Source organism: Aegilops tauschii, chromosome 4 (genome assembly GCF_002575655.3).
Source record: "Aegilops tauschii subsp. strangulata cultivar AL8/78 chromosome 4, Aet v6.0, whole genome shotgun sequence".
Taxonomy (NCBI): domain Eukaryota; kingdom Viridiplantae; phylum Streptophyta; class Magnoliopsida; order Poales; family Poaceae; genus Aegilops; species Aegilops tauschii.
The window spans coordinates 472,141,221-472,164,955 of NC_053038.3; the positions used below are offsets into that span (position 1 = coordinate 472,141,221).

General features: G+C 42.1%; 1 protein-coding gene across 39 annotated transcripts; it reads left to right on the forward strand.

The window, feature by feature from the left end:
- Positions 1 to 12,815: 12,815 nt before the first annotated feature.
- LOC109772140 (GDSL esterase/lipase LTL1) lies at positions 12,816 to 19,992 on the forward strand. 39 transcript variants are annotated; one of them, XM_073497008.1, is made up of 14 exons: positions 12,825 to 13,217; positions 13,433 to 13,486; positions 14,082 to 14,209; positions 14,311 to 14,553; positions 15,196 to 15,286; positions 16,185 to 16,304; positions 16,683 to 16,774; positions 16,902 to 16,976; positions 17,173 to 17,238; positions 17,323 to 17,367; positions 17,830 to 18,015; positions 18,102 to 18,187; positions 19,129 to 19,459; positions 19,807 to 19,992. In XM_073497008.1, exons 3-6 carry the CDS (start codon positions 14,129 to 14,131, stop codon positions 16,190 to 16,192), a joined length of 423 nt encoding a protein of 140 aa, XP_073353109.1. In that variant the 5' UTR covers positions 12,825 to 13,217; positions 13,433 to 13,486; positions 14,082 to 14,128; the 3' UTR covers positions 16,193 to 16,304; positions 16,683 to 16,774; positions 16,902 to 16,976; positions 17,173 to 17,238; positions 17,323 to 17,367; positions 17,830 to 18,015; positions 18,102 to 18,187; positions 19,129 to 19,459; positions 19,807 to 19,992. The 39 variants fall into 39 exon arrangements, with proteins under 39 accessions (XP_073353111.1, XP_073353106.1, XP_073353109.1 ...); XM_073497005.1 differs by having other exon boundaries at positions 12,820 to 13,486; positions 16,185 to 16,299; positions 16,859 to 16,976; XM_073497009.1 differs by lacking the exon at positions 17,323 to 17,367 and having other exon boundaries at positions 12,849 to 13,217; positions 16,185 to 16,314; positions 16,859 to 16,976.
- Positions 19,993 to 23,735: the final 3,743 nt, after the last annotated feature.

The following is a 23,735-nucleotide window of genomic DNA, read 5'->3' on the forward strand; positions in this document are numbered from 1 at the left end:
ATAATAAATCACTTATTATTTAAATATATATATATATATAACAAAATGCTCATCCCCTGTTTATTTTTTGATAACATTCCTGCGCCCACCCCAACATTATAATTAGAATCAGCTCAGCAAAATTCGAGAAAGTGCAAATGGCCTGTAATTTTTTAGGAACAACATAAATGGGCCGCATGGACGCTACATTATATGTTCACCCAGCCTAGCTAATGGAGTGTAATTCAAAAAAAAAGATCAAATGGACTGTAAATTCTACCTCACAAAAAAAAGAGATCAAAAACCAAGCATTACGCGCATGCTCCTAGGGGGATAGATTGGTAGGAAAAGACCATCGCTCGTCCCCGACCGCCACTCATAAGGAGGACAATCAAAGAACACCTCATGTTTTAAATTTGTTACATAACGTTTACCATACGTGCATGCTACGGGACTTGCAAACTCCAACACAAGTATTTCTCAAATTCACAACTACTCAACTAGCACAACTTTAATATCACTACCTCCATGTCTCAAAACAATCATCAAGCATCAAACTTCTCTTAGTATTCAACACACTCATAAGAAAGTTTTTACTATTCTTGAATACCTAGCATATTAGGATTATTTAAGAAAATTACCATGCTATTTAAGACTCTCAAAATAATCTAAGTGAAGCATGAGAGATCAATAGTTTCTATAAAACAAATCCACCACCGTGCTCTAAAAGATATAAGTGAAGTACTAAAGCAAAAACTATATAACTCAAAAGATATAAGTGAAGCACATAGAGTATTTATAATAATTTCCGAATCATGTGTGTCTCTCTCAAAAGGTGTGTACAGCAAAGATGATTGTGGTAAACTAAAAAGCAAAGACTCAAATCATACAAGACGCTCCAAGTAAAACACATATCATGTGGTGAATAAAGATATAGCTCCAAGTAAAGTTACCGATGGAAGTAGACGAAAGAGGGGATGCCTTCCGGGGCATCCCCAAGCTTTGGCTTTTAGGTGTCCTTAGATTATCTTGGGGGTGCCATGGGCATCCCCAAGCTTAGGCTCTTGCCACTCCTTGTTCCATAATCCATCAAATCTTTCACCCAAAACTTGAAAACTTCACAACACAAAACTCAGCAGAAAATCTCGTGAGCTCCGTTAGCGAAAGAAAACAAAAGACCACTTCAAGGTACTGTAATGAACTCATTCTTTATTTATATTGGTGTTAAACCTACTGTACTCTTCTCTATGGTTTATAAACTCTTTCACTAGCCATAGATTCATCAAAATAAGCAAACAACACACGAAAAACAGAATCTTTGAAAAGCAGAACAATCTGTAGTAATCTGTAACTAACGCAAACTTCTGGAACTCCAAAAAAATCAGCCAAAATAGGACGACCTAGATAATTTGTTTATTGATCAGAAGCAAATTGAATCAATATTTTATCACGTTCTGGTGATTTTTAACAATTATTTTAGTGAACAGAAAGTCTGGAATTTTCTGCAAGATCAAATAACTATCATCCAAGAAGATCCTATAGGTTTAACTTGGTACAAACACTAATTGAAACATAAAAACACATCTAACGAGAGGCTATAACAAATATTTATTCCTAAATAGAAGAAGAAAAAAAGAAAAACCTAAAAATAAAAATGGGTTGCCTCCCAACAAGCGCTATCGTTTAACGCCCCTAGCTAGGCATAATAGCAAGGATAGATCTAGGTAGTGCCATCTTTGGTGGGCAATTCTTCAATAAGACATCTATCATCCTTTAGAGATTATTTCTTTTTATTAATTATCAAACTTTTAGGAACAAGATCGAAAAATTCATTTGTAGCAATTGGTTTCTTAATGATAGCAAAAAGATTGGGATGAATACTTATATATTTGAGATCCGCAGTTTTCTTACTAGAGGATTCACCCTTATTTTTAGGAACATACATAAGCTTGGCAATTTTAGTTGCAGGACTTGGAGTATTCTTTATGGAAGAAAAAGTGGTTCCCAAGTTGGTAATGATACCCTCAAGTTTATCGATTCTAGTGGAATCTTGATTTATTCTTTCATTAACTATGGGTTCCTTCTCCTTAATATATTTCAAAGTGACTCCTACTTTAGATCCATATTGGGTAATTTGGTTGTGGATCTTTTGATCCAGATTTTCAATTAACTCCACAGTAGCAACTTTATTTTCAATAATTTCAAGTCTTTGCATTACATGCTCCAAAGTTAACATACTTCCATTAACCAAAAGAGGTGGTGAGCCAAACAAATCTATCATAGCATTATAAGAGTCAAAAGTATGGCTACCCAAGAAATTCCCTTCGGTAATGGTGTCAAGAATATATCTATACCAAGGATTAGCACCTACATAAAAATTGCGGAGAAGAACGGAAGTAGATTGCTTCCTGGTAGATCTATTTTGAGCATTGCAAATTCTATACCAAGCGTCTTTTAGATTTTCTCCCTCCCTTTGTTTCAAATTGAGAACTTCATTTTCGGGAGACAACGGAGAAGATAAAGGACTAGCCATAACGACAAGCAAACAAATGAAAAGAGGCAAACGGAAAAGAGAGGGCAAATAAAACGGCAAGGGTGAAGTGGGGGAGAGGAAAACGAGAGGCAAATGGCAAATAATGTAATGCGGGAGATAAGGGTTTGTGATGGGTACTTGGTATGTTGACTTTTGCGTAGACCTCCCCGGCAACGGCGCCAGAAATCCTTCTTGCTACCTCTTGAGCAGTGCGTTGGTTTTCCCTTGAAGAGGAAAGGGTGATGCAGCAAAGTAGCGTAAGTATTTCCCTCAGTTTTTGAGAACAAGGGTATCAATCTAGTAGGAGGCTACGCGCGAGTCCCTCGCACGTACACAAACAAATAAATCCTCGCAACCAACACGATAAGGGATTGTCAATCCCTACATGGTCAGTTACGAGAGTGAGATTTGATATATATGATAAGATAATATTTTTGGTATTTTTGTGATAAAGATGCAAAGTAAAATAAAAGCAACGGAAATAACTAAGTGTTGGAAGATTAATATGATGGAAAATAGACCCGGGGGCCATAGGTTTCACTAGTGGCTTCTCTCGAGAGCATAAGTATTTTACGGTGGGTGAACAAATTACTGTTGAGCAATTGACAGAATTGAGCATAGTTATGAGAATATCTAGGCATGATCATGTATATAGGCATCACGTCCGAAACAAGTAGACCGACTCCTGCCTGCATCTACTACTATTACTCCACACATCGACCGCTATCCAGCATGCATCTAGAGTATTAAGTTCATAAGAACAGAGTAACGCTTTAAGCAAGATGACATGATGTAGGGGGATAAACTCATGCAATATGATATAAACCCCATCTTGTTATCCTTGATGGCAACAATACAATACGTGCCTTGCTGCCCCTACTGACACTGGGAAAGGACACCGCAAGATTGAACCCAAAGCTAAGCACTTCTCCCATTGCAAGAAAGATCAATCTAGTAGGCCAAACCAAACTGATAATTCAAAGAGACTTGCAAAGATAACCAATCATACATAAAAGAATTCAGAAGATTCAAATATTGTTCATAGATAAACTTGATCATAAACCCACAATTCATCGGTCTCAACAAACACACCGCAAAAGAAGATTACATCGAATAGATCACAAGAGAGGGGGAGAACATTGTATTGAGATCCAAAAAGAGAGAGGAAGCCATCTAGCTAATAACTATGGACCCGAAGGTCTGAGGTAAACTACTCACACTTCATTGGAGAGGCCATGGTGTTGATGTAGAAGCCCTCCGTGATCGATGCCCCCTCCGGTGCAGCTCCGGAACAGGCCCCAAGATGGGATCTCACGGGTACAGAAGGTTGCGGCGGTGGAATTAGGTTTTTGGCTCCGTATCGGATCGTTTGGGGGTACGTAGGTATATATAGGAGGAAGGAGTACGTCGGTGGAGCAACGTGGGGCCCACTAGGGTGGAGGGCGCGCCCAGGGGGGTAGGCGCGCCCCCCTACCTCGTGGCTTCCTGGTGTCTTTCTTGACGTAGGGTCCAAGTCCTCTGGATCATGTTCGTTCCGAAAATCACGTTCCCGAAGGTTTCATTCCATTTGGACTCCGTTTGATATTCTTTTTCTGCGAAACTCTAAAATAGGCAAAAAAACAGCAATTCTGGGCTGGGCCTCCGGTTAATAGGTTAGTCCCAAAAATAATATAAAACTGAATAATAAAGCCCAATAATGTCCAAAACAGAATATAATATAGCATGGAGAAATAAAAAATTATAGATACGTTGGAGACGTATCACACACCACAGCAAACCAGTGAACCCTCGTACTCCTCTACGCGTGGGCATCCACTGCCGCGTCTTCCCCGGATCCGCGTCGTCCCCTTCCTAGGCCTCGCCGTTGTCCACCGCCCTGGTGCTCTCGGCGCGGCGTGGTCAACGTGGTCAAGGAACGGCTTCCATCGGACGTGGACTGTACGTGGAGAGGCTGACAGCTGGGTCCACGGCCACAGCAAGGAAGTGCCTCCTTATTACGCGCAAAACAATTATTCCTCCAGCTGACCGCGGGGACCCACCGGACGGGCCACCGTATTTCGCAAAAAATACGTTTCCCCCTGACTGTTGGGACCCACCAGCTACATCTTCGCATGCAAGGAAGTGCGTCCGGGCAAAAAAAATTGATTCGGCCCCCTGACTGCTGGGACCCACCAACTACATCTTCGCACACAAGGAAGTGCCTGACAGTCGGGACCCACCTGGTCGAAGCGTATGTAGCGTTGTCATTCTGGTCACAAACGTGTACGTACATACTGGTCGATGTAGAGGCGCGCACGTGTCGTAGTAGAGGCGCGCACGTAGCATGTACACGTACGTACAGCGGCCAGTGTGCAAGAAAGAAAATACGGCAACGTACGTACATACAGGCAGGGTCTCGAACGCCTACTCGCGCATACGTACGGCCAGGGCTCGTGTACATGGCTGGGTCGGAACGGAGAAACTGCGTCGTCATCGTGTTCATGGGGAGTCAACCGGCTGGGCCGGAACAGAATGCGTCGTCGTGTTCATCGGGAGGGCTTGGATGGAACAGCCAATGGAAACGAGGCCTGGCGTACCGCAGAACAGAGGAAACGGCCTTGTGTTCGACCGGCCACGTTCGAAACGGGATCCTGTTCATCGGGAGGGGTCTGGCGTACCGCAAAACGGAGGAAACGGACCTCCTACGGTCGAAACGGTGGTCCTGTTGATCAGGAGGGGTGTGGCGTACCGCAAAACGGAGGAAATGGACTTGTGTTGGAGCGCTACGGTCGAAACGGGGGTCCTGTTCATCGGGAGGGGTGTGGCGTACCGCAAAACGGGACTCCACGGTATACTGTTCATCTCCACCGTCGACCCCCTCCAGCCTCCACGGGCTACTATTCATCCACCGTCGACCTCCTCCAGCCTCCACCTGTGACTGTTCATCCACGGGCTCCTATTCATCCAGCCTCCACCGCGCGCTACTCCACCGGCTACTGTTCAACCAGCCCTCTCCATGGGCTCCTGTTTAACCACGCCTCCACAGGCTACTGTTCATCCAGCCCTCCACCGTCTACTGTTCATCCTGCCCTCCATGGGGTGGTCCTGTTCATCCTGCCCTCCACGGGGTCCTGTTCATCCAGCCCCAGCCGGCTCGATCGGTCGGGGTCCTGTTCATCCAGAGGCAACACCATGGGGTCCTATTCATCCACCCGCACTGGGAACTGTTCATCCAACCCCCCCCCCCCAGCAACGCTCACTGTTAATCCAGAGGCAGCATCAATTGGCTTCAGTTAGCAGCAGTAGCGAAGGAATCACTCGATCGGGTTCAGTTAACAGCCATCGATCGATCGCTCGGGTTCAGTAACGCGTAGCCTGCAGTGCAATCGCTCAGGTTCTGTTAGAGCCCAACGCCTCGCTCGGGTTCAGTTAGAGCCCAACGCCTCGCACCCACACCCATGCGTGTACGAGAGAAACGGGCATCGCTCGGCCCCGACCACCCACCGTAACCGGGAACACCCCGATATTTTCCTCGCCCTCGCTTCTACCACAGTTTTTCCGTCATGGACGGCCCAAACAATGTCATGCAGCTGCGTCTCCGGCCCGCCCAAGACGAAAAGCCAATTTTCTGTCATGATTTTTTGTCATAGAAGTAGGACCCCACCACATCTATGATGATACCGGGTTTTGTCACAATTATCGTCATAGAAGTTTCATAAGTATGACAGAAAAAAAATTCATTTGGCCCAAAATGTCACAGATGTGTCTTTTTTTGTAGTGGGTGTTGTAACATCACAACCTCCTATCGGTGCACGGGGCAGTCAGGATCGTGACCGGCTGTGAGGGGCTCCAAAACTGGAGCATGGACCTCATCTCCTCCCTGCCAAACCTGCAAGATTTGGCAGCAAAGTGTTGCCGGAAGTAGGAGAGAGAGGGCTGAGACATAGTTCCACACTTGCAATCATCCCTTTCTCTTGCAGCTCCTGCCGGGAACTGATTGATCTCGAGGAGGGGTTTCTCTCCAACTACATGTCGTGAAGTACAGGAAGTGGTGAATTGTCGGCGTCGCGTCAATAGCAGGGCAAGGGGTGATAGTTGAGGATAACATGCTGATGTGGGTCTAAGAAGACGTTGTAGCAATAAAGGAGCAATGATGCCATCACCGTTCATTGATTCATCACATTCTGAAACCTTAGTGGAGTTCCCCAGGGACGTGTATACCTTTCAATTGGATGCTCGAGGAAGCAGGATAAGCTATGATGCAAGCGGATGGTTGAATCAAGTGTAACTTTTTCCTATTTTCTATACTGCAATTGTGATTGTTTTTGCTATACCTTGTATCTGAGCTGACATCGTTTTGCTTTCGAATTGCAGATTTTGATCAGGCATTCAGGAATAAGCAGGAAAGAACATGAACCCCAAGGTGAGGGGCATCCTATCAATTTCTTGCTTTTTCTGTCATAGTTGATATGCTTGATTGTTCTGGTCTACTGGTCTGGATCTGATAATGTAAACTTGAAACTGGGGATTTCTTTGGAGAACCTATAAAGTAGCGGTGGCGAGAAGTTAAAGTGGCCCCTAACTGATGAACTTTCAGTCTGGAAACTACATTTATTCTATAGTTGATTATAAGTTAAGTAGCGGTGGCGAGAAGTTAAAGTGGCCCCTAACTGATGAACTTTGAGTCTGGAAACTACATTTATTCTGTAGTTGATTATAAGTTATTAGAACTGTAGTGTTTTACATTGATGTTGTCAGTTCCCTTCTGTTAACTAGCCAAGAGGTAGATTTCAGTTTCATGTAGCTGCTAGCACTCAGTTTTTTGTGTTTCAATCGAAGTGCAAGGTCAGCATCCTCTTTTGTTTGGCGGTACTAATCACTAACATCTTACTGCACACGCATTTTTTAAAAGACAATATGGATGCACCTCAATTGCAATCTGACACTTGTAAAGATTTTCACATGTTGTTAATGTATGCCAAGATAGCATACATGAAGTTAATGTATTCTAAAGGAGTGTTCGGTTCCTCTCGGCTCCTTTAACTCCGCTCTCGGAGTGGACCATACTTTAGCTTAATTTGACGGAGCTGCCAAAACCCAGCTCCCCAACTCCGTGGAGCGGGGAAGTTCCGAACAGGGCCTAAGTTAATGTGGATCAAAGCGGCTGACTGCACCATCAATGGATGAGAATTTCTCACTGAACTAGTTTTTGTTTGTTCAGTTGCAGGCACTCTGCATGGACGAGAATTTACCACTGTCACTGGTTTTTATTTCTTCAGTAAGTAAAGCATTGTCTAATACCTATCGAGTTGAAACTGATGAAGTTTTATTGAACAATGATCTATTGGAAGCTGACACAGAGAAGGTGATGTATGTTCACTAGCTTTTTGCAAACATTGTATTTCCACTGCTACATGTTCTTTGCATAGCTATTTTTATGTGTAACCAGAATTTATTTGTGGTTACTCATGATCTGCAAATTTTAAGCTACCATGTTTAGAGATCTTAAAACCTGCAAGAAACGTGCGGCCAAAGATTTTTTCCCCTCATTATTTGGTATCAAACAAATAAGGTGTTTTCCTGGAGGATAGTGCTCTTATCGAAGTATTAGGCAGTTGCTATATTTTGCTTTTAGTTACTGTTAGTTTTTATTTAGACTCGGGCGTTACAAACTCTTAATTGAACTATGTAGGTTTGTTTGTGAAGAATCATTCTAACTGGAAGTAATACAAGGCAAGTGTGCATCAGATACATGCACTATTATTGTCTGACAAAACTCAATACTAACATTTTTTTGTTGAGTGAAACTTGGCATTTCTTTCGAATAGGCATCCTGTGTGCAGACTACTTATTTGTAGCTAGATTATTTTTCTCCTGGAAGATGTACGTGTAGTTGCGAGTGAAGTAGTTGCAATAGATTGAACTAAGGGTTAAAATTGTAGATGGCTCCAAATGGCCGACCCATCCCCCATGAGGCTGTTGATGCTAGGCAGGAGTTGGCTACCCCACCGGCTACCGATACTGATAAGGAGTGGTGTACGGCAACATCCTGAGGACTGCCACAAGTACATCAAGATTCATAAGTCCATGTGGTCCTACTCCTCGGGGTTGGGCAAGTTCAGTCGCAAAGTGCTCGTTGTTGGCATCCCACCACTCAGAAGCTCCATCGTGAGGGGGGTAGGTATTTCTCTTGCACTTGATCCATCATTTTTGTTGGGTTAAGTTTTGTGCATGCTTATTTTTTGGATTTAGCAAATGGTTCAAATAAGAGATGTGATTGATCATTCCATAGATGATGAGGGAGAAGAGTAGGGAACACATATGTATCTCATGGCTCTCGATTTCATACAAATTGATGCACTCTCTTTTGTAACCTAAATTCTAGAGAAAATTCACAACAAGGTTGAAGTATCATGGAATATGGTGACTGATTTTTTCATCTCACAGTTCATAATTTTGATAATATTTTTGCAAGAGTGTGGTGGTTGTATGTGTAATCCTTATGTGAATTTCCTTATTTATATTTTGCAAATTAATTAACATTATGCCGTTTCACCATGTCCTGTCAAAAGGCAAATTTTGGATTTACACTATCTGTTCAATAGTTCAATGTCAGTCAGGAGATAAATTGATGCATTCCCCTTTTATGTAGGAATCAGCATGTTGCTCATAGCAACACACATGCATTGTGACATGTTGCTCGTAGCAACACATATGCGTTGCACTCGATCTCTTGCCTCCGTCCAGTCTATGTATGAAGGAGGTTTTATAAATTATTTATTTGAATATTTACAGATCAACATAACGGATCGTTCCTTTTCGGTTTTAAATAAATTACATGACCAACTGCCTCCGGTCTATATGTGAAAAGGTTTGATAACTTCTTTATTTGGATATTATGATAAAAGACAATGTCTACTAACATTTCTTTCAAAATAGAAGTACTTTTTTGTCGGTTTCTTACATAGCAGATGGGATCATTCACCAACACGCTCAAGCCGAAGATGCGTCCCGCACTGTAGAGAATGAGTGTTCCTACATTTTGGACAGTGGCCATATTGTAGAGATTGTAGCAACATGCAAATCTTGGGTGAGGTGTCCCTTTCATGGTCATATTGTATTTAGCATGCTACTAGGGTTCCTGGAACAAGCATCTGTTTTTGTTGTACCCAGTAACTAGATTATCATTAATAACAATAGAATCTTACATAATATTTGTATTGCCAAATGTATTCCTTGTTTGTCGTGGTGCTTAAAAGAGATAAATGCCACATTGGTAATGTGAACTTGCTGTTAATTCACAAGTTTACTTGATCTCCACAAAGTACATGTATTTAAACTCCTTATTTTCCTATGAGATAAGAATGTAGTATCCTTTTGGATGAAGGCTGATATTATGTTGGGCTGTTGGCGTGTCCCTTGAAAGCCATGCTATACACCAGTCTTGCCTGAAATAATAGAAGAAGTACAGGGTAGCTAGATGTACGTGGAGATATCCTAGGAAAATGAGGAAATAAATGTAAAGGGTTTCTTGAGGAGCATATGTTGTGTCCTAAGACAAAATTCTTGGTTGCTTCAAGAAACCTGCCGGCAACATGTTCCCTTCCTAGACCACTGTTAGCAAAGTCAAACACCAAGACATTTCCTAGGTTTGTCTGCAACTTAGTGCTTTTTTCAACATAATATTTGTTATCGTCATGTGTTGTCCATTATGGCAGCAAAGTGATGGCAACACTGTATGTTACAACATGGCAATGGCCTAGTAGACATCGGATCTGCCTTCTTGGCTCGGGGGGTACCACGGGCGGTGCACACCTCCTCCCCCTTGATATCGACACAAACACGAGGGAGGGGATCAAGGCGGAGTGCGGGATAGTTGGCCCCACGGACGGCGCACACCTCCCACTTGATATCGGCACGAACACGAGGAGGGGGGATATCAAGGCGGAGTGCAGGCTAGTTGGCGGGGGACTCCTCCTTGGTGGTCTGTGGGAAGTACGATATGAAGGAGAGATGACACTAAAGCGAAGGTGAGGTGGGCGTCATTTCGGTTTTAAAGGAGAGGGCTCCAATGAGAAATGTCCCTCTACGGTGGAAACCGAGTTGGAAAGGAAGAGCCCGGCAGGAAAAGGGAAGGGCGCATCGTGGGATGGGGTTTTTGTGTTGGACCGATGCAGGGAAACCAAGCTGGAGGGGGAGGGTCCGGACAAACACATTTCTCCCTCACATATGGGCTGGATTTGGAGGAGCCCGAACTATCCAGATGGTTGAATTTGGGGGAGCATGGTGGGCGCCCGTTTGATGTCCAAACACGCCTGAATGTATGAGGGAGCATTGAGCTTGACTTTGAAGAAGATCTTAATCATTTATTTGATTCATTTATGTGAATCGTAGCCCGTAACAACGCACGGGCCTTCTACTAGTCTTTGTTAGATAATTACATATTTTTTGCGGGGTAGGTAATTACATAATTAACACGCAAATAATATCCTACTACTAGCTAAAATATACATGCAATCAATATGCTGCCTAATATCAACATGCATTGCACGTATGCACACATTTACGAGTTTAGACAAGTTCTTGTTAGCCACAATTTTTTTGGGATATTTTATTTGTAACTTGGAAACAGAGCTAAATGATATCCAAAGCCAAATCGTTGCTACAAGGTCCAGCACACAGGCCCGAGTTTCACTCTGCTACAACACACGGGTCTCTCCCTCCACAGCCTAGCACCGACTGCTGCTAGTTTATCAACAACACTATTTCAAGTCCTTTTTTGAACAGCCTATTACAGGTCCTTGAACGACATATTTTTTAGGGACGTTCTTTTAGGCACGTTGGTCACAGGCAACATTTGTGTTCTTCTACGTCGGTGGCTAAAAAAAAGATTAACAATCAGCAGCCCGATCGCAGCTCATCGGCAGCCACTCGGGCCACAGCAGCCCGGTTCATGAGAAGACGCCTGAAACAGTGGCGCTTTTAAAAACCATTATTGGTAATGTTCGTGCAGGTGAACGAATGACAAAATCGTTGCTCCAGTCCAATTGCAGCATCTTTACCGAAGTCTTTAAAGTATTTCTTCAAGCAAAGATTGTTACCGCAAAGAAGGTGTTTTCAAGAGGTGTCATTGTAATACTTAGTCATAGGAGTTACTTTGTATTTTCTTGGATCTTAGATCCAACTCAGTGTACCTTTAATTGTTATGAGTATGCATAAAATTACAGGTGTTTCTAAAAAAAGGTTTTGTGAACATTCCAGAAGATTGTGCCTGTGTTTTTTTGAGTTTCTTCTTCTTTTTTCTCTTTAGTCTCTTTAGTTTTTTCTTCCTGTTTTTTTCCTATTTTCCTTTTACTTTTTTCAGATTTTTTTTATTATCATTTTTTTATTTTTATTCCTGAACCTTTTTCAAATTCAGAAATATTTTCAAATTCATGAACTAATTGAAAAAAATAATTCGGAAACATTTTTCTAAATTCTTGAAAAAAATAAAAAAAATAATTTTTAAAAACTAATTGACATTTCCAAAATTCATGAATTTTTTCGAAATTCACAAACTATTTTCCTATCCACGAAATTATTTTTCAAATTTGTGAACTCTTTCACATGATGAACTTTTTTCCAATCAACAAACATTTTTTCATCTATGTTTTTTAGCCCATAAAAACCGGAACTTGGTCTGGTTTCTCTGAACCAATAGAAAGTGAGCAAGCAAATTTGTCTACAGATCAAGCGAGCGAGCGAGCCGGTCTAGCGATCAAACGAGCGAGCGAGCGAGCTGGTTTAGTGATCAAGCGAGTGAGCGGTCGAAGGGTGCTTAATGGGCCGGCCAAACCGAGCGTTCACATGGGCGTTGACGTGCAAAAATCATTGACGTAAGTGTTCGGAGCAGCGTACCTTTTGACGTTCATCCGGCCTGCTTAGGTCGGCTAACGAGGTGAACGAGGGCCAAATAAGCATTGGGTCGATGGTGGTTCATAAACGTAAATCTGGAGCATTGAAGATCCAATAGGGTGGCTAAGGGTACCGAATCGCTATGGAAGCTTGAGTCTCACTATTATAAATCTCTACTCCTAATGTCTCAGTTGGTAGTCTCCGTTCCAGGTTTATTTTCGTCCCACCTCACTCGGTTTATTTTGGTACCTTTTTGGTACCTCCTCCCACCTCACGCTGACCCGCTATGAACCGAAAAAACCACGTACCGAGTCCTCCACCAGCCCCCGCGCTTTTCATTTTGTAACCACCGATCGCGCCCGAGACAAGCGACGAAGAAAAAATCTACGAAAATTAACCAGCGATAAAAAAACCTGCGGAAAAAACCCGAGAACGAATCGCACGAGCGAGGCCTCCTGCCCTCGAGCGACCAGTCGCACGCACGACTCGCACACCAGATCCCTTCGCCGCCGCCCTCCATCCCTTCGCCACCGCAGATCCATCCCGCCGCCGCCGCCGCTCCATCCCTCTCTTCCCTCCAAGCTTGTCACCGGCGACGAAGCGTACGGCGCCCTGCGGTCGTGATCGATCGCCTCCAGGAACCTACCACGCGCGCCGAGGCGAGGGCCTCGTGGACTCCGTCCGTCGCCGCTTGGCCGACGACCCCGCCGCTTGGCCGAGGACCTCGTGATGGATCGATTATTTCTCAGCTTTGGCGCATGCAGTACGGCAGCACGCCGCGCGCAGTTTCCTTGGATTCTATTCCATCTCTTCGCGTCTGCTTCCTCTAATTGTGAGTTTTGGCTGTAATGCGTTTTACAGATTCCCATCTACTGTACTTCCTATGTAGTGCATATCCCGTTCCTCCTTTTACAGGCTTCTCAAATCATTCGTTCGTTCGTGCTGGTCATCCTCCTACATCTGTCTGTCTCGCTGTCCGATTGATTAATCGTGTTCATTGGGATTTAAAAAGAGGAACATGGATTTTTGTTGGTGACTTGTAAGCAGCAACAAGATCTTGCAATTTCTAATTTTCTAGCCATCCACGTGAGTACAGATCAGGTACCTTGTTCCCTGCCTTGCTTTGCATTTTTTATTTAATCAGTAGTGTTCATAATTTCATCTGTCATATGTGTTGTTTGCTACTTCCATGCCTTGCTCCAGTAATTAGCAAGACTGCTCCTAATTTGACAGTTTTTAGAATAGATACAACTGCTTCGAATTACGAGGAATTAGCTTTAGTTAATGTTAAAAAACCAGAATTAGCTTTAGTTAATGTTAAAAAAAACAAGTGAAAATTTTAGGATGATAACAATTTGAGTGGGCATGAAAGTGTACCTTGTTTACCTAATATTCGAAATATAAGTGTCGATGACAAGATCACAAGAGCGAGCAACTTTTACCTTTACTGTTTATGATCCTGTTTTTTCGATAGGTCACATGTTTGCAACATAGGTTACAGTGTACCGAGTATCTTTTGGCAAGAAAATGGTAATATGAATGCTCATATTTTATGTGGCATTAGGGCCCCTTTGTGTTACCTAGCCCCGGGCCCCTGAAATCTCTGGACCGGCCCTGCACTACGTTATCCTCCCCGCTGCACCATTTCTCTTTCGGTTGGGAGAGTAGTTCTTGACATTGCCACATGTTTGATCAGGCGAGTACCTCGGGGCAGAGCCCGCGCTGCCGTACCTAAGCCCCTACATGCGCGGCGAGAACCTGCTCGTCAGCGCCAACTTCGCATCCACCGGCGTCGGCATCCTCAACGACACAGGCGTGCAATTCGTAAGCTCCACGCGCACGCACACACACATGCTCGAATCATGTATACGTATCTACAATAATGCAATGGAGATGACAATAATGTTGTATGTGTGCGTGTGCAGGTGAACATCATCAGGATCGTCCAGCAGCTGCAGAACTTCCAGGACTACCAGCAGAGGCTAGCGGCGTACGTCGGCGAGGACGCGGCGAGGGAGCGCGTGAGCCAGTCGCTGGTGCTCATCACGCTTGGCGGCAACGACTTCGTCAACAACTACTACCTAGTGCCCTTCTCCGCTAGGTCCCAGCAGTTCAAGATCCACGACTACGTCCACTTCATCATCTCCGAGTACAAGAAAGTCCTCGCGGTAATAATAATTAACCTCTTCTCTTACTTACCACTAATCAATTCCCAAACATGCAATATTTCTGCTCCAAAACATAATTGCATTTGTAAAACATGATTAGCATTCAAGGTGAAAAATTGCCAGGACGTTTTTTGTCTTCTATTTTGTCAGTATGGTGCACAAGAGTGGTAGACCTAAAATTCCCAAAATTAGACAGGGAAATGAAATGTTTGCTGCATGCCGGCTAGAACAGTAGTGGAAAGAGATGAGTCTGTAGACTGCCTGCCCGCCTGCCTGCCTGATATGATGGTGAGAGAGATGGGTGGTAGCACCGTTGAAGTCATTTTTGTAGTGGAGTCATTTTTGGGTGGTATGTTCAGCAAGCAATAAACTGACACGCGGCCTGTAGTGTTCTGCACGCCGAAATCAGAAGCACACACTGTTTCTGGTAAGAGTTGGCCCATGAAGCGAGAAACGATTTTATTCATGGTTGATAGCCACTTTGAGTAACTGTCTGAGACATCTTCACTGCGGAGGCCTAACCCTAATGAGCTATTGCAATATATTATGCAGTACCCTAATTGTTCATTACTAAATTCTAACTGCTTGAATTCTGATTTTCATTTACATCTTAATATTTCAGTGGAGTTTCCTACATTGCAGGGTGATATGGATGAAGGAAAAGAGGCCAGCAGTGCTGGGCTAAACAATTCAGGGAGGTATTGGATTGGCCTCTGTAGAAACTATGGTAAAGGTAACTTGAGAGTGCACTTTAGGTCTTTATTACATTTCTAAAATGGTTGCTTATAAGTTTTAGCTATCCTATCGAGTAAATCTCAATCTCTCATGGTTGGGATAAACTTTCTCATAATGCATTCATCTATATATGTCAGAGAGCTAAATTTCTCATAGTGTCGGAGAAAGAAGGTTTGAATATTATTTTCTTCACATGTGATCTTATTTTCATTCACGCAATACTAACTAATCTATCCAACCTATTTGTTCAAAATAGACAAAGGTGAATACTCGGGTAACAATTTGTTGAGCAAACCATTCCAATAATCCTATTTGTTTCAGGCATAGCTAGAGTGTATTACAACAGAAGAGTTTCTTGTGCTGATACTTGAAAATCTGCACTCACCTAAATAATGAGCCCCTGCACCTGTTTATCCACCACATGTATCCTGATTATCAAAACAAAGATACTCGGATGCTTGACAATATTGTTACTGAGTCTAGAAATCTTGTTACTGTGATTGTCCACCACAGGCAACCATTCTTTGACTTTGATTGTTACTGAGTCTATATGGTTATAAAAAATAATATCGTGTGAAAAATCTTGCTAGCTGAACGAGGTTCCTGGAAATAGATTACATGCTGAAGCCTAGAAGTAAGCAATTAAAGTGCATATGTACTTGTAGACAGAACACGTTCTTGATATCTTTGATTTTAAATTGTAAAGGTATTGTCATTTCTAGGACCACGTACTCATCTGCTATGCATTACTTGGCTTCGTGCTCTGTTGGTGCTTTTCTTGATTACGAAAAGGGTAGAACAGAGTGTTCGCATTCGCTGCTTTATAGCATATTTTTTAATATGATTTTGGATATTTTGTTTCCGTACTGTACCTTAGTTTGGGACTTATTTTGCAGGCACCTAATCTTGGGCCCCTAGAAGAAGGAAACTCAACATGCATGGTTCCCATTAGAGGCAACCAGACCGTTGTTGAAAATATTGATGATTCCTGTTGTGTATTCTCAAGGAATGGTCAGGTTTAGTACTGTAAGTATTTTCTTGTTAAATATATTTGGGTGGTGCCCAAAATGCAGAGGTGAAAAGCAAGAAACATAAAACTACCTCTGAAGAAAAGTTCACCACGCCTCCCAGAATGTCACCCTGCTTAGTTGAACGGAAGTTTAATGATATTTAGTTTAAGTGGAAAATTGATCAAATCAGCTCATCTAACCTTTGTAAACTAGGCAACTGAATCATCTCATCTCGACAAAGTTCAGTACATGGTGAAGATATTAGAGTTTGACTAATTCTCTTGAAAAATGAATCACCTCTCACCTCTCAACTTGCGTCGCGGGGCTAACAAAATATAGGTACATGGTGAAGCCAAGTGACACTCTTATTTTTCTTTCATACAGGACCATTGCGGTGCGTAGAAGAAAGGTGCTACTTTCACTTAGTTCTCTCAGTTCTAAGTTGGGACTGCAAAAATTTGAGGATTTCCCCACATGTGAGTTGCCTTGATTAGTTTTGGTTTAGTTAGTGAAATGAACTGGAAGTAACTTCTGAATTTGTTTGACTTTGGACTTGCTAGAGACCTGAAGTTTCTGCTTCTAGCATTTCTCTTTTGTAAGCAGCATGGCAAACCCGGTTTCAAAGCAAAAGACCTGAGGAAGAATGTGGATTGATCACTGTGATTTCAAGTCCTTCAGGTGATTGATCACTGTGGTAATTCATTCTTTTGTCAAAATTTGATTACAATTGGGGTTGGAGGGAAGCAACAAAATTCCTATCCTGTAATAGACGTTTTTGGTGTGTGACTTGATAGTTGTTCACGTCGATACAAAATTTCATTCATGTGGTTTTTTAAGGCATTTGAATTTAACATTCTTTTTATGTTTGTCTAAGAGCTGGAGCTGTTAAGACTTGAGACAGATATATACAGGTAACAGGGGCCTACAAGATCCAATTCATGTTAGTTACCTATAACTCTATACCTAAATGCATCTTTCATAATGTTATTTCTGTAATTTATAGAAGTAAACAAATTCCTTACAGGTTTGACAGTTCGTCAAAATAAACAAGTAGTATTGATGGGTAAAGGTGGGTACTGATTTAGTATGAACAAGTCTGCATGTTTTAGAACTTCTGTATTTTCTGAGTTTTCTTTCCTTCATGCATTTTCCGAGCTTATGTATTTTTTGAGTTTTAGCAAGCTGAAAATATGGCGCTTATTCAGAAATGTTGGCATATCAATATCATGTGCTTGCATATGTAGTATCCAGAGAAAAATGATGTGCAATGATGAATCCTGACAATCTACACACACATCACTGTATTTTGTTCACTTGCTTGCTATTTCTGGACTATTATTGATGGAGCAGCAGAAGAGGCTTTTAGTGTTATAATATATGTTCGACTTATAAATTCAATAGCTGAACAAAACTTTCAAAAAGATTACTTTGACTGACTAACGTATGGACATATATACCGCGTGTTATCGTTTCTTCTTCTTCTTCACTTAACTACATGTGAAGCTGAAGCTGAGCCAATGTGCTTTTCCAGAAGAAACTGATGCACATCAATCAAACGCCAACCCACCTGCTATTGGCACTAAATGAGGAAGGAAAAAGAACATTGTCCCTGAAGGCTCGAGACACACAAACAGGAAACTGAGTTTGGGAAAGGTGGTTGTCTCCTTGACGCACACCATGGTGCCCTTGTCTACTCTCTGTCTTCTTCCTTGCACAGGTATTTTATTTCAAGATTTCGTAAGTGGTCCGCACTGACAAATGAAATACGCAGAAAAAGATACTTATGTTGTTTTGTTCTTGCAGACACCTTATTTACTGGTAGTAGGTTCTTTCATAGCATTTTTCGGTGGAGTTGTACTGGCATCTTTGACTGAAGTTTCTTTCAACTGGTTAGTTATAATCTTCCCATTTCTGAAATTTCAAAGTCAAATGATTGGGGAATGCATCACACTATCCATTAGTTCAGTCAAGCTCAAATTATTGGCAATTGAGTTAAGTCTTATATTTATATGCCTGTAACACTCAAAACTTTCTAAAATGAGAAGTGATATGTTAATTTTTGAAGAGACTGTGATTATGTTACAAGCATATACATCACTGGCAATGCGAAAAAAACTAATTATACAGTTTCCCGTTATTTTAGCTAAAATAATGGAGCACATTTAATTTAATTTTATTTGCAATCTGAAGCCTTGGTTGTACTTCAGTCTCTGGCAATTGGTTTATTTCTTGTGGTCAATTTTGGAGCAGATGATGGGTTGTTGGTTGTAGTAATTTGATATTTTAATGATTATTCATATCAATGATTATGCTTGTCCCCATGAGAAACACACGAGGAAGAAACGATTGTGAGATAGGGAGGGGAATAGAAAGATGACGAGGAGATGCATTTATCTACCACATGTCAATTGTCTATTACTCCCATATCATATAAATAGAAATCCAATATTTTTGTTTCTTGTGAAGTTGGTTCACTTTATTCCCTTCCTGTTAGAGTTGATGCTTGAGATCTAGGGCCCAAACAATTTGTGACCATAGACTGCTCAGAGTTGTCCTATTTGATCTTCAAGTGCAACCCTTCCATTGTTCTATTGCATCTCTGAGCCATATTAGCATACATTTCTAATCAACAATGAACTACCGGATTTACTTCATGTCAGTTGTTACTATCTCTTAGAAATTCTTTCTGCATTCATCATATAAGCAATTAAATTCACTATCAGCAAAGTTCACTGCAAGTTTGCTGCACAATTTTTATTTGATAGATACACGTGAGATTATTATTTTTCTTTACGTTTGTTGAATATATGAATAATTCATTTGAGAACAGGGACAAAACATGACAAGAAAGGGGAAGAACTAACCTACATGGAGCTTGGTCAAGGTCGCCGCTCATGTTTGATGGCATTGTTTCTGGTTCCACCGACGTTGTCGATGCCTGTTACCTATGGCCCCTTTGCTGCTTTCCTCGGTCGGGCGTGGTCCATCAGCCACTGCATGCAGACAATAGAATTTAGGCCAGCAATTGTCGCTTATCTACGCTACAGATCGACCCATAGACAGGGAAAGGAAGCGATGGTTGGTGGGGAGAGGAGCCGGGGGACGTGTTGCGACGGGACAAGAGGCGCAGTGGCAGGGAGAGAAGGTGAAGACTACGCCATGTGAGTTGCTGATGTTGTGCCTTATGCGGTGGGGATAAGGGATGTGTGATGTGCTTGTGTGGTGAAAGGCGAGGAGTGGCTTTTCCTTTTTGCGGGAGGCTGTTCATTTTTGTCTATTCTATTTTTATATTCAAGATACATACAATTATTTATCATCATTATAATCGAGATAATAAATATTTATTTATTCCATTAATGTGTTGAGTTATTTTGTTTTTGACTTTAATATGCTCTATGGAATGGTAAAAAATTGGTCCATCCAATTTACAAGTTGAGTACTCTATGTTTGCACGTTCTTACATTTTCATGTGAAATCTTCATGCTAACTGTATGAAGTACTCATGCAGGATGGTTACAAGTCAACGAAGATTTTTTACTATAATTGCTCAAGTACTGTGCGAAGGAAGCTGAAGACAATATTCCTGATATTTTAGGAGATGTAAGTGAAGTGGAATAATGAAAATACATTGCACCAAGTACATTTTTTGATTGTTAATGTAAATTTTTTCTATACATGTGAAATTGGAAGTGCATAGCTTATGTATGCAATCAGAAAAAAAATTAAAGGCCCGTGGCAACGCACGGGCATTGTACTAGTTTAAGATAAATCGTAACTAAAATAGACTCAAATAGTATTAACATACGACCATGAGCAATTTCAGAAGTGTCTACGTGATCATCGAGGAGCACGTACATAGGATTTAGGGCTTTCTATTTTGGTGCCTCTGATTTTTTAGTTTTACTCAGTTTTGCTATGCCACCTTCACGTTCCTCACTTTTCCCCTCCTTACTAGGCCCCGGCCTCGCAAATGCCCAAATGATGCATTCCGTTGGGTAAAAGCCCATTTACCGTTACTTGGATGACATCCTAACGAGTGGGGCCACCTCAAAAGTGTGCCATTGACGTCGCATCCCAGCCCGTGGACACAAAACTGGACCGAGCCAATGTGACATGTGTGCGTATCTCCTTAAGCGCGCTCGGTTGGTGTTTTAAGTAATTGGGTCGATGTGTTTAGCCCGCATGAACAGTGTCGAATACCTTTTTGCAATTCTAGTCAATTTTATAAATTCATAGAACAATCTTTTTAAATCCAGTTGAGTTGATTCAAGTTCATAAATTCATCAGATCTTCAGACCTATTTAATATCCAATTTTCATAATTATACATGAAGTTTTTCTATGTATCTTTGATTTAAATCTATATTTGATATATATAGGACTTCTACTTCTTTAGAAGTTCCTAATCAATTCCTTATTGATCCAACTCTAGCAAAAAAATGTCTATAAATCCCTATTTTACCTTACTAATTTAATAAAAATTGCTCACAATTTTTAGAGAATATTGTATTTAAAAAAGAACACTAAAAGATAGCTTTCAAAAGACGGAGTTTCCAAATTTGTTACAATAAAAATCATTTTTCAACTGCCAATAAAGGTTTTTTGGTTAAGCAAATAGCACAAATAAGACGCAAAAATGTACTTTTGCCAATTTCATCATATTTCTGCTACTTGCTTCACAGAAATCCCTAGAAATAGTGAAGGATTTGGCACAAACTCTAGCACATTTGCAGTTCAAATTTAAATTACTTTATGTAGATCTCTAGAAATAGTGAAGGATTTGGCACAAGTTCAAATTTGGCAATTTTGTGAAGGATTTTTTTATTTTATGGTATTTCAAGTTTACAATTTTTCCTACGAACAAGGGAGTTTTCAAAATAGTTCATAATAAGGTGACCATATTTGGCACAAACATGGGGCTCAACTTGTGTGATGTAATGTTATTTGTACTTTGATGTGTATTGGTACACACTATGTATTCCCGTCTTTCTGTCCAAACGTGTTCTTGATTTGTGGTATTGAAACTTGTGTGATGTAATGCTATTTGTACTTTGATGTATATTGGTACACACTATTCAAATTTGAGCCGAAATTCAAATTTGTACTTTGATGTGTATTGATGTTCCAATGCTTTTTCAAATATCATGCACTTGAGGTGATCAATCCGAGGACTTTTGTGAAGTAAAACTCGTAGTCATGAAAAATGAGCTCCAAAGCTAGGGTAAACAACATCAATTATATGCAAGTTTTTTTCGACCTTCTCTAAATGAGCGAAAAAAATCTTGGCATCAAGTGTGCAAATATAGGGTTCATGCCCAATGTGGGATCGTTTGGACAAACTATGTCATGCTTAACCCTAAACCCTAGCTCATCTCCCTTGAAAACAATGCAACCTCATTCATGATAGCTAAGTTCTGTGAAGGGATTTTCATGAAAATATCCGTATACCAACTTCCTTATTTATCCTAGCAACTTAGTCACATAAAAACGATGATGTGCACAAGTTTCATATTTCTCTATTTTTTTGAATTACTTATGCTCAACCTTAACCCTTGAAACCCTCTCAAAACCCCTCAACCCCCCACCCCCTGAAACCCCGCACCCTTTCATGTCATTGGATCGCTATGTGTGGACAGTTTGGATTAGGCGTTAGGGTTACGCATGGCTGATCCACGAGAGGCTGGTTCTGTACTTGATTGGCTGGATTCGATGGGGTGCTCCATGGCTGGTTTTGCGACCTGATTAGCTGGCTGGCTTGGAGAAGGAGCTGAAGTGAGTGGCCCACCTGGCATCGACAACAAAGGGGCAAGCGATGGTGGCCGTAGTGGGACCCTTGTGTCAGCTAACGTCAGGTGATCTCGGGGACCAATGGCTTGCCGAAAAATCGCGGCGCTGGTGCAGCGAGGCTGCAACGGTCTTGAGGAGTGGTGCGTTCAACATGATGTCTCACTCCGCGTCGATGGGAGGCAACACAGAGACCAAGGGTCCTTCGAGCAATTCGGGTGATGACCTTAGGCGACGACGGACGATGCTCCACAACGGACTGCTACAGTGCTCAAGAGGATGTGGAGGAAAGGGGCAAATGATCCTAGGTTGACCATACGCATGATAGGGTGCTTGGAGAAGGTGTAGGACGGCCGTGACAATCGAATGGCTAGACACGGATCTCGTCGGCCACGAGGAAGACGACATCCAGGGTGGCGAATGGTGGTGACTCGATTCGATTTCTTTAGCTAGAAGGCGTGGGGAGGCAAGGCGAGAATGGATAGTGGTCTGTGATGCTCGGGGCTAGATGGAGATGACTGAATCAAGGGCGGCGACCTTCAGCCAGAGTTGGGGAAGGAGAACGCTTCAGCGGCAATTTTGGGATGCTCACACTTGATTCATTGCATGGGGAAAAGAGGAGGCGCACGGCGACGTTGACATGGTCAATTCTTCTCAGGAATGACAAGGGAAGCGCCACGACGACGAGATTATCTAGGCGCTCGGGAGATCGTCGAGAGAGCAAAGAAGAGGAGGAATGGCCAGGGGGCTAGGGATTTTTTTTCTATTTCCATTTGTAGAATTGGTCCCACATGTAAGAGAGAGGGGGATGGGTACATTTATTTTTAGCAAGGGACCCATTAACTGGTCAGCATTTTTAGCGACCCCACCTGTCAGCATTTCATGTGGCCCCACTCGTCAGAAACTAACCCAAGTAACGTTCGATAGGTTTGACTAGACGGAAATGCTCCATTTAGGCATTTGTGAGGATGGGCTCGAGATAGATGGGGAAAAGTGAGGAAAACTAAGACGGGTGGGTAGAACTAAGTAGAACTGGGGAAAAGGGGGCACAAAAATAAAAATCCCTAGGATTTATATATCGGATTTACATCAGAATATATGTAAGAACCTGAATACAAGCCACCTACATATGAATGTACTTGAAGACCTGCTCTTAGTGCGTAGTTCGGGGACATGTCAGTGAGGGCTGGTCGTCGACAATGGCACAACCTGGGTAACTGCATATGAAAACGTTGGGTAATTGGCCGTCACCGGCTCACTCTTCTTGAATCCTTGCCGTGACGTGAAATGCTATAGATGCAACCACCGCTGCATGTTGGGTAGCTCAGTCGCGAGAATCATAAGGGTGTTGTGGAGTATCTAGTTAGAGTGAAGTTTGTTTCAAACCTCGAATTCATACGGCTCATCAGAATCGAACCCTAACCATCCAATCCCTCGAATCAACAATTTATATTCACTGATCCTGGTTAATCCGAGCCCGAAACCCATTTAGACCAGTTTGATGCTCTAGGAAAATAAACGATCCAATCGGGATCACTCTCTATTTTCACTAATTGCATGGGTTTGCATGTCATATTCACCTTCTCTCCTCAAATTTTCCATCTCTCTTCACCAGAAACCATGGTAGCTCCTTGGAGCATCTACAACCGGACCC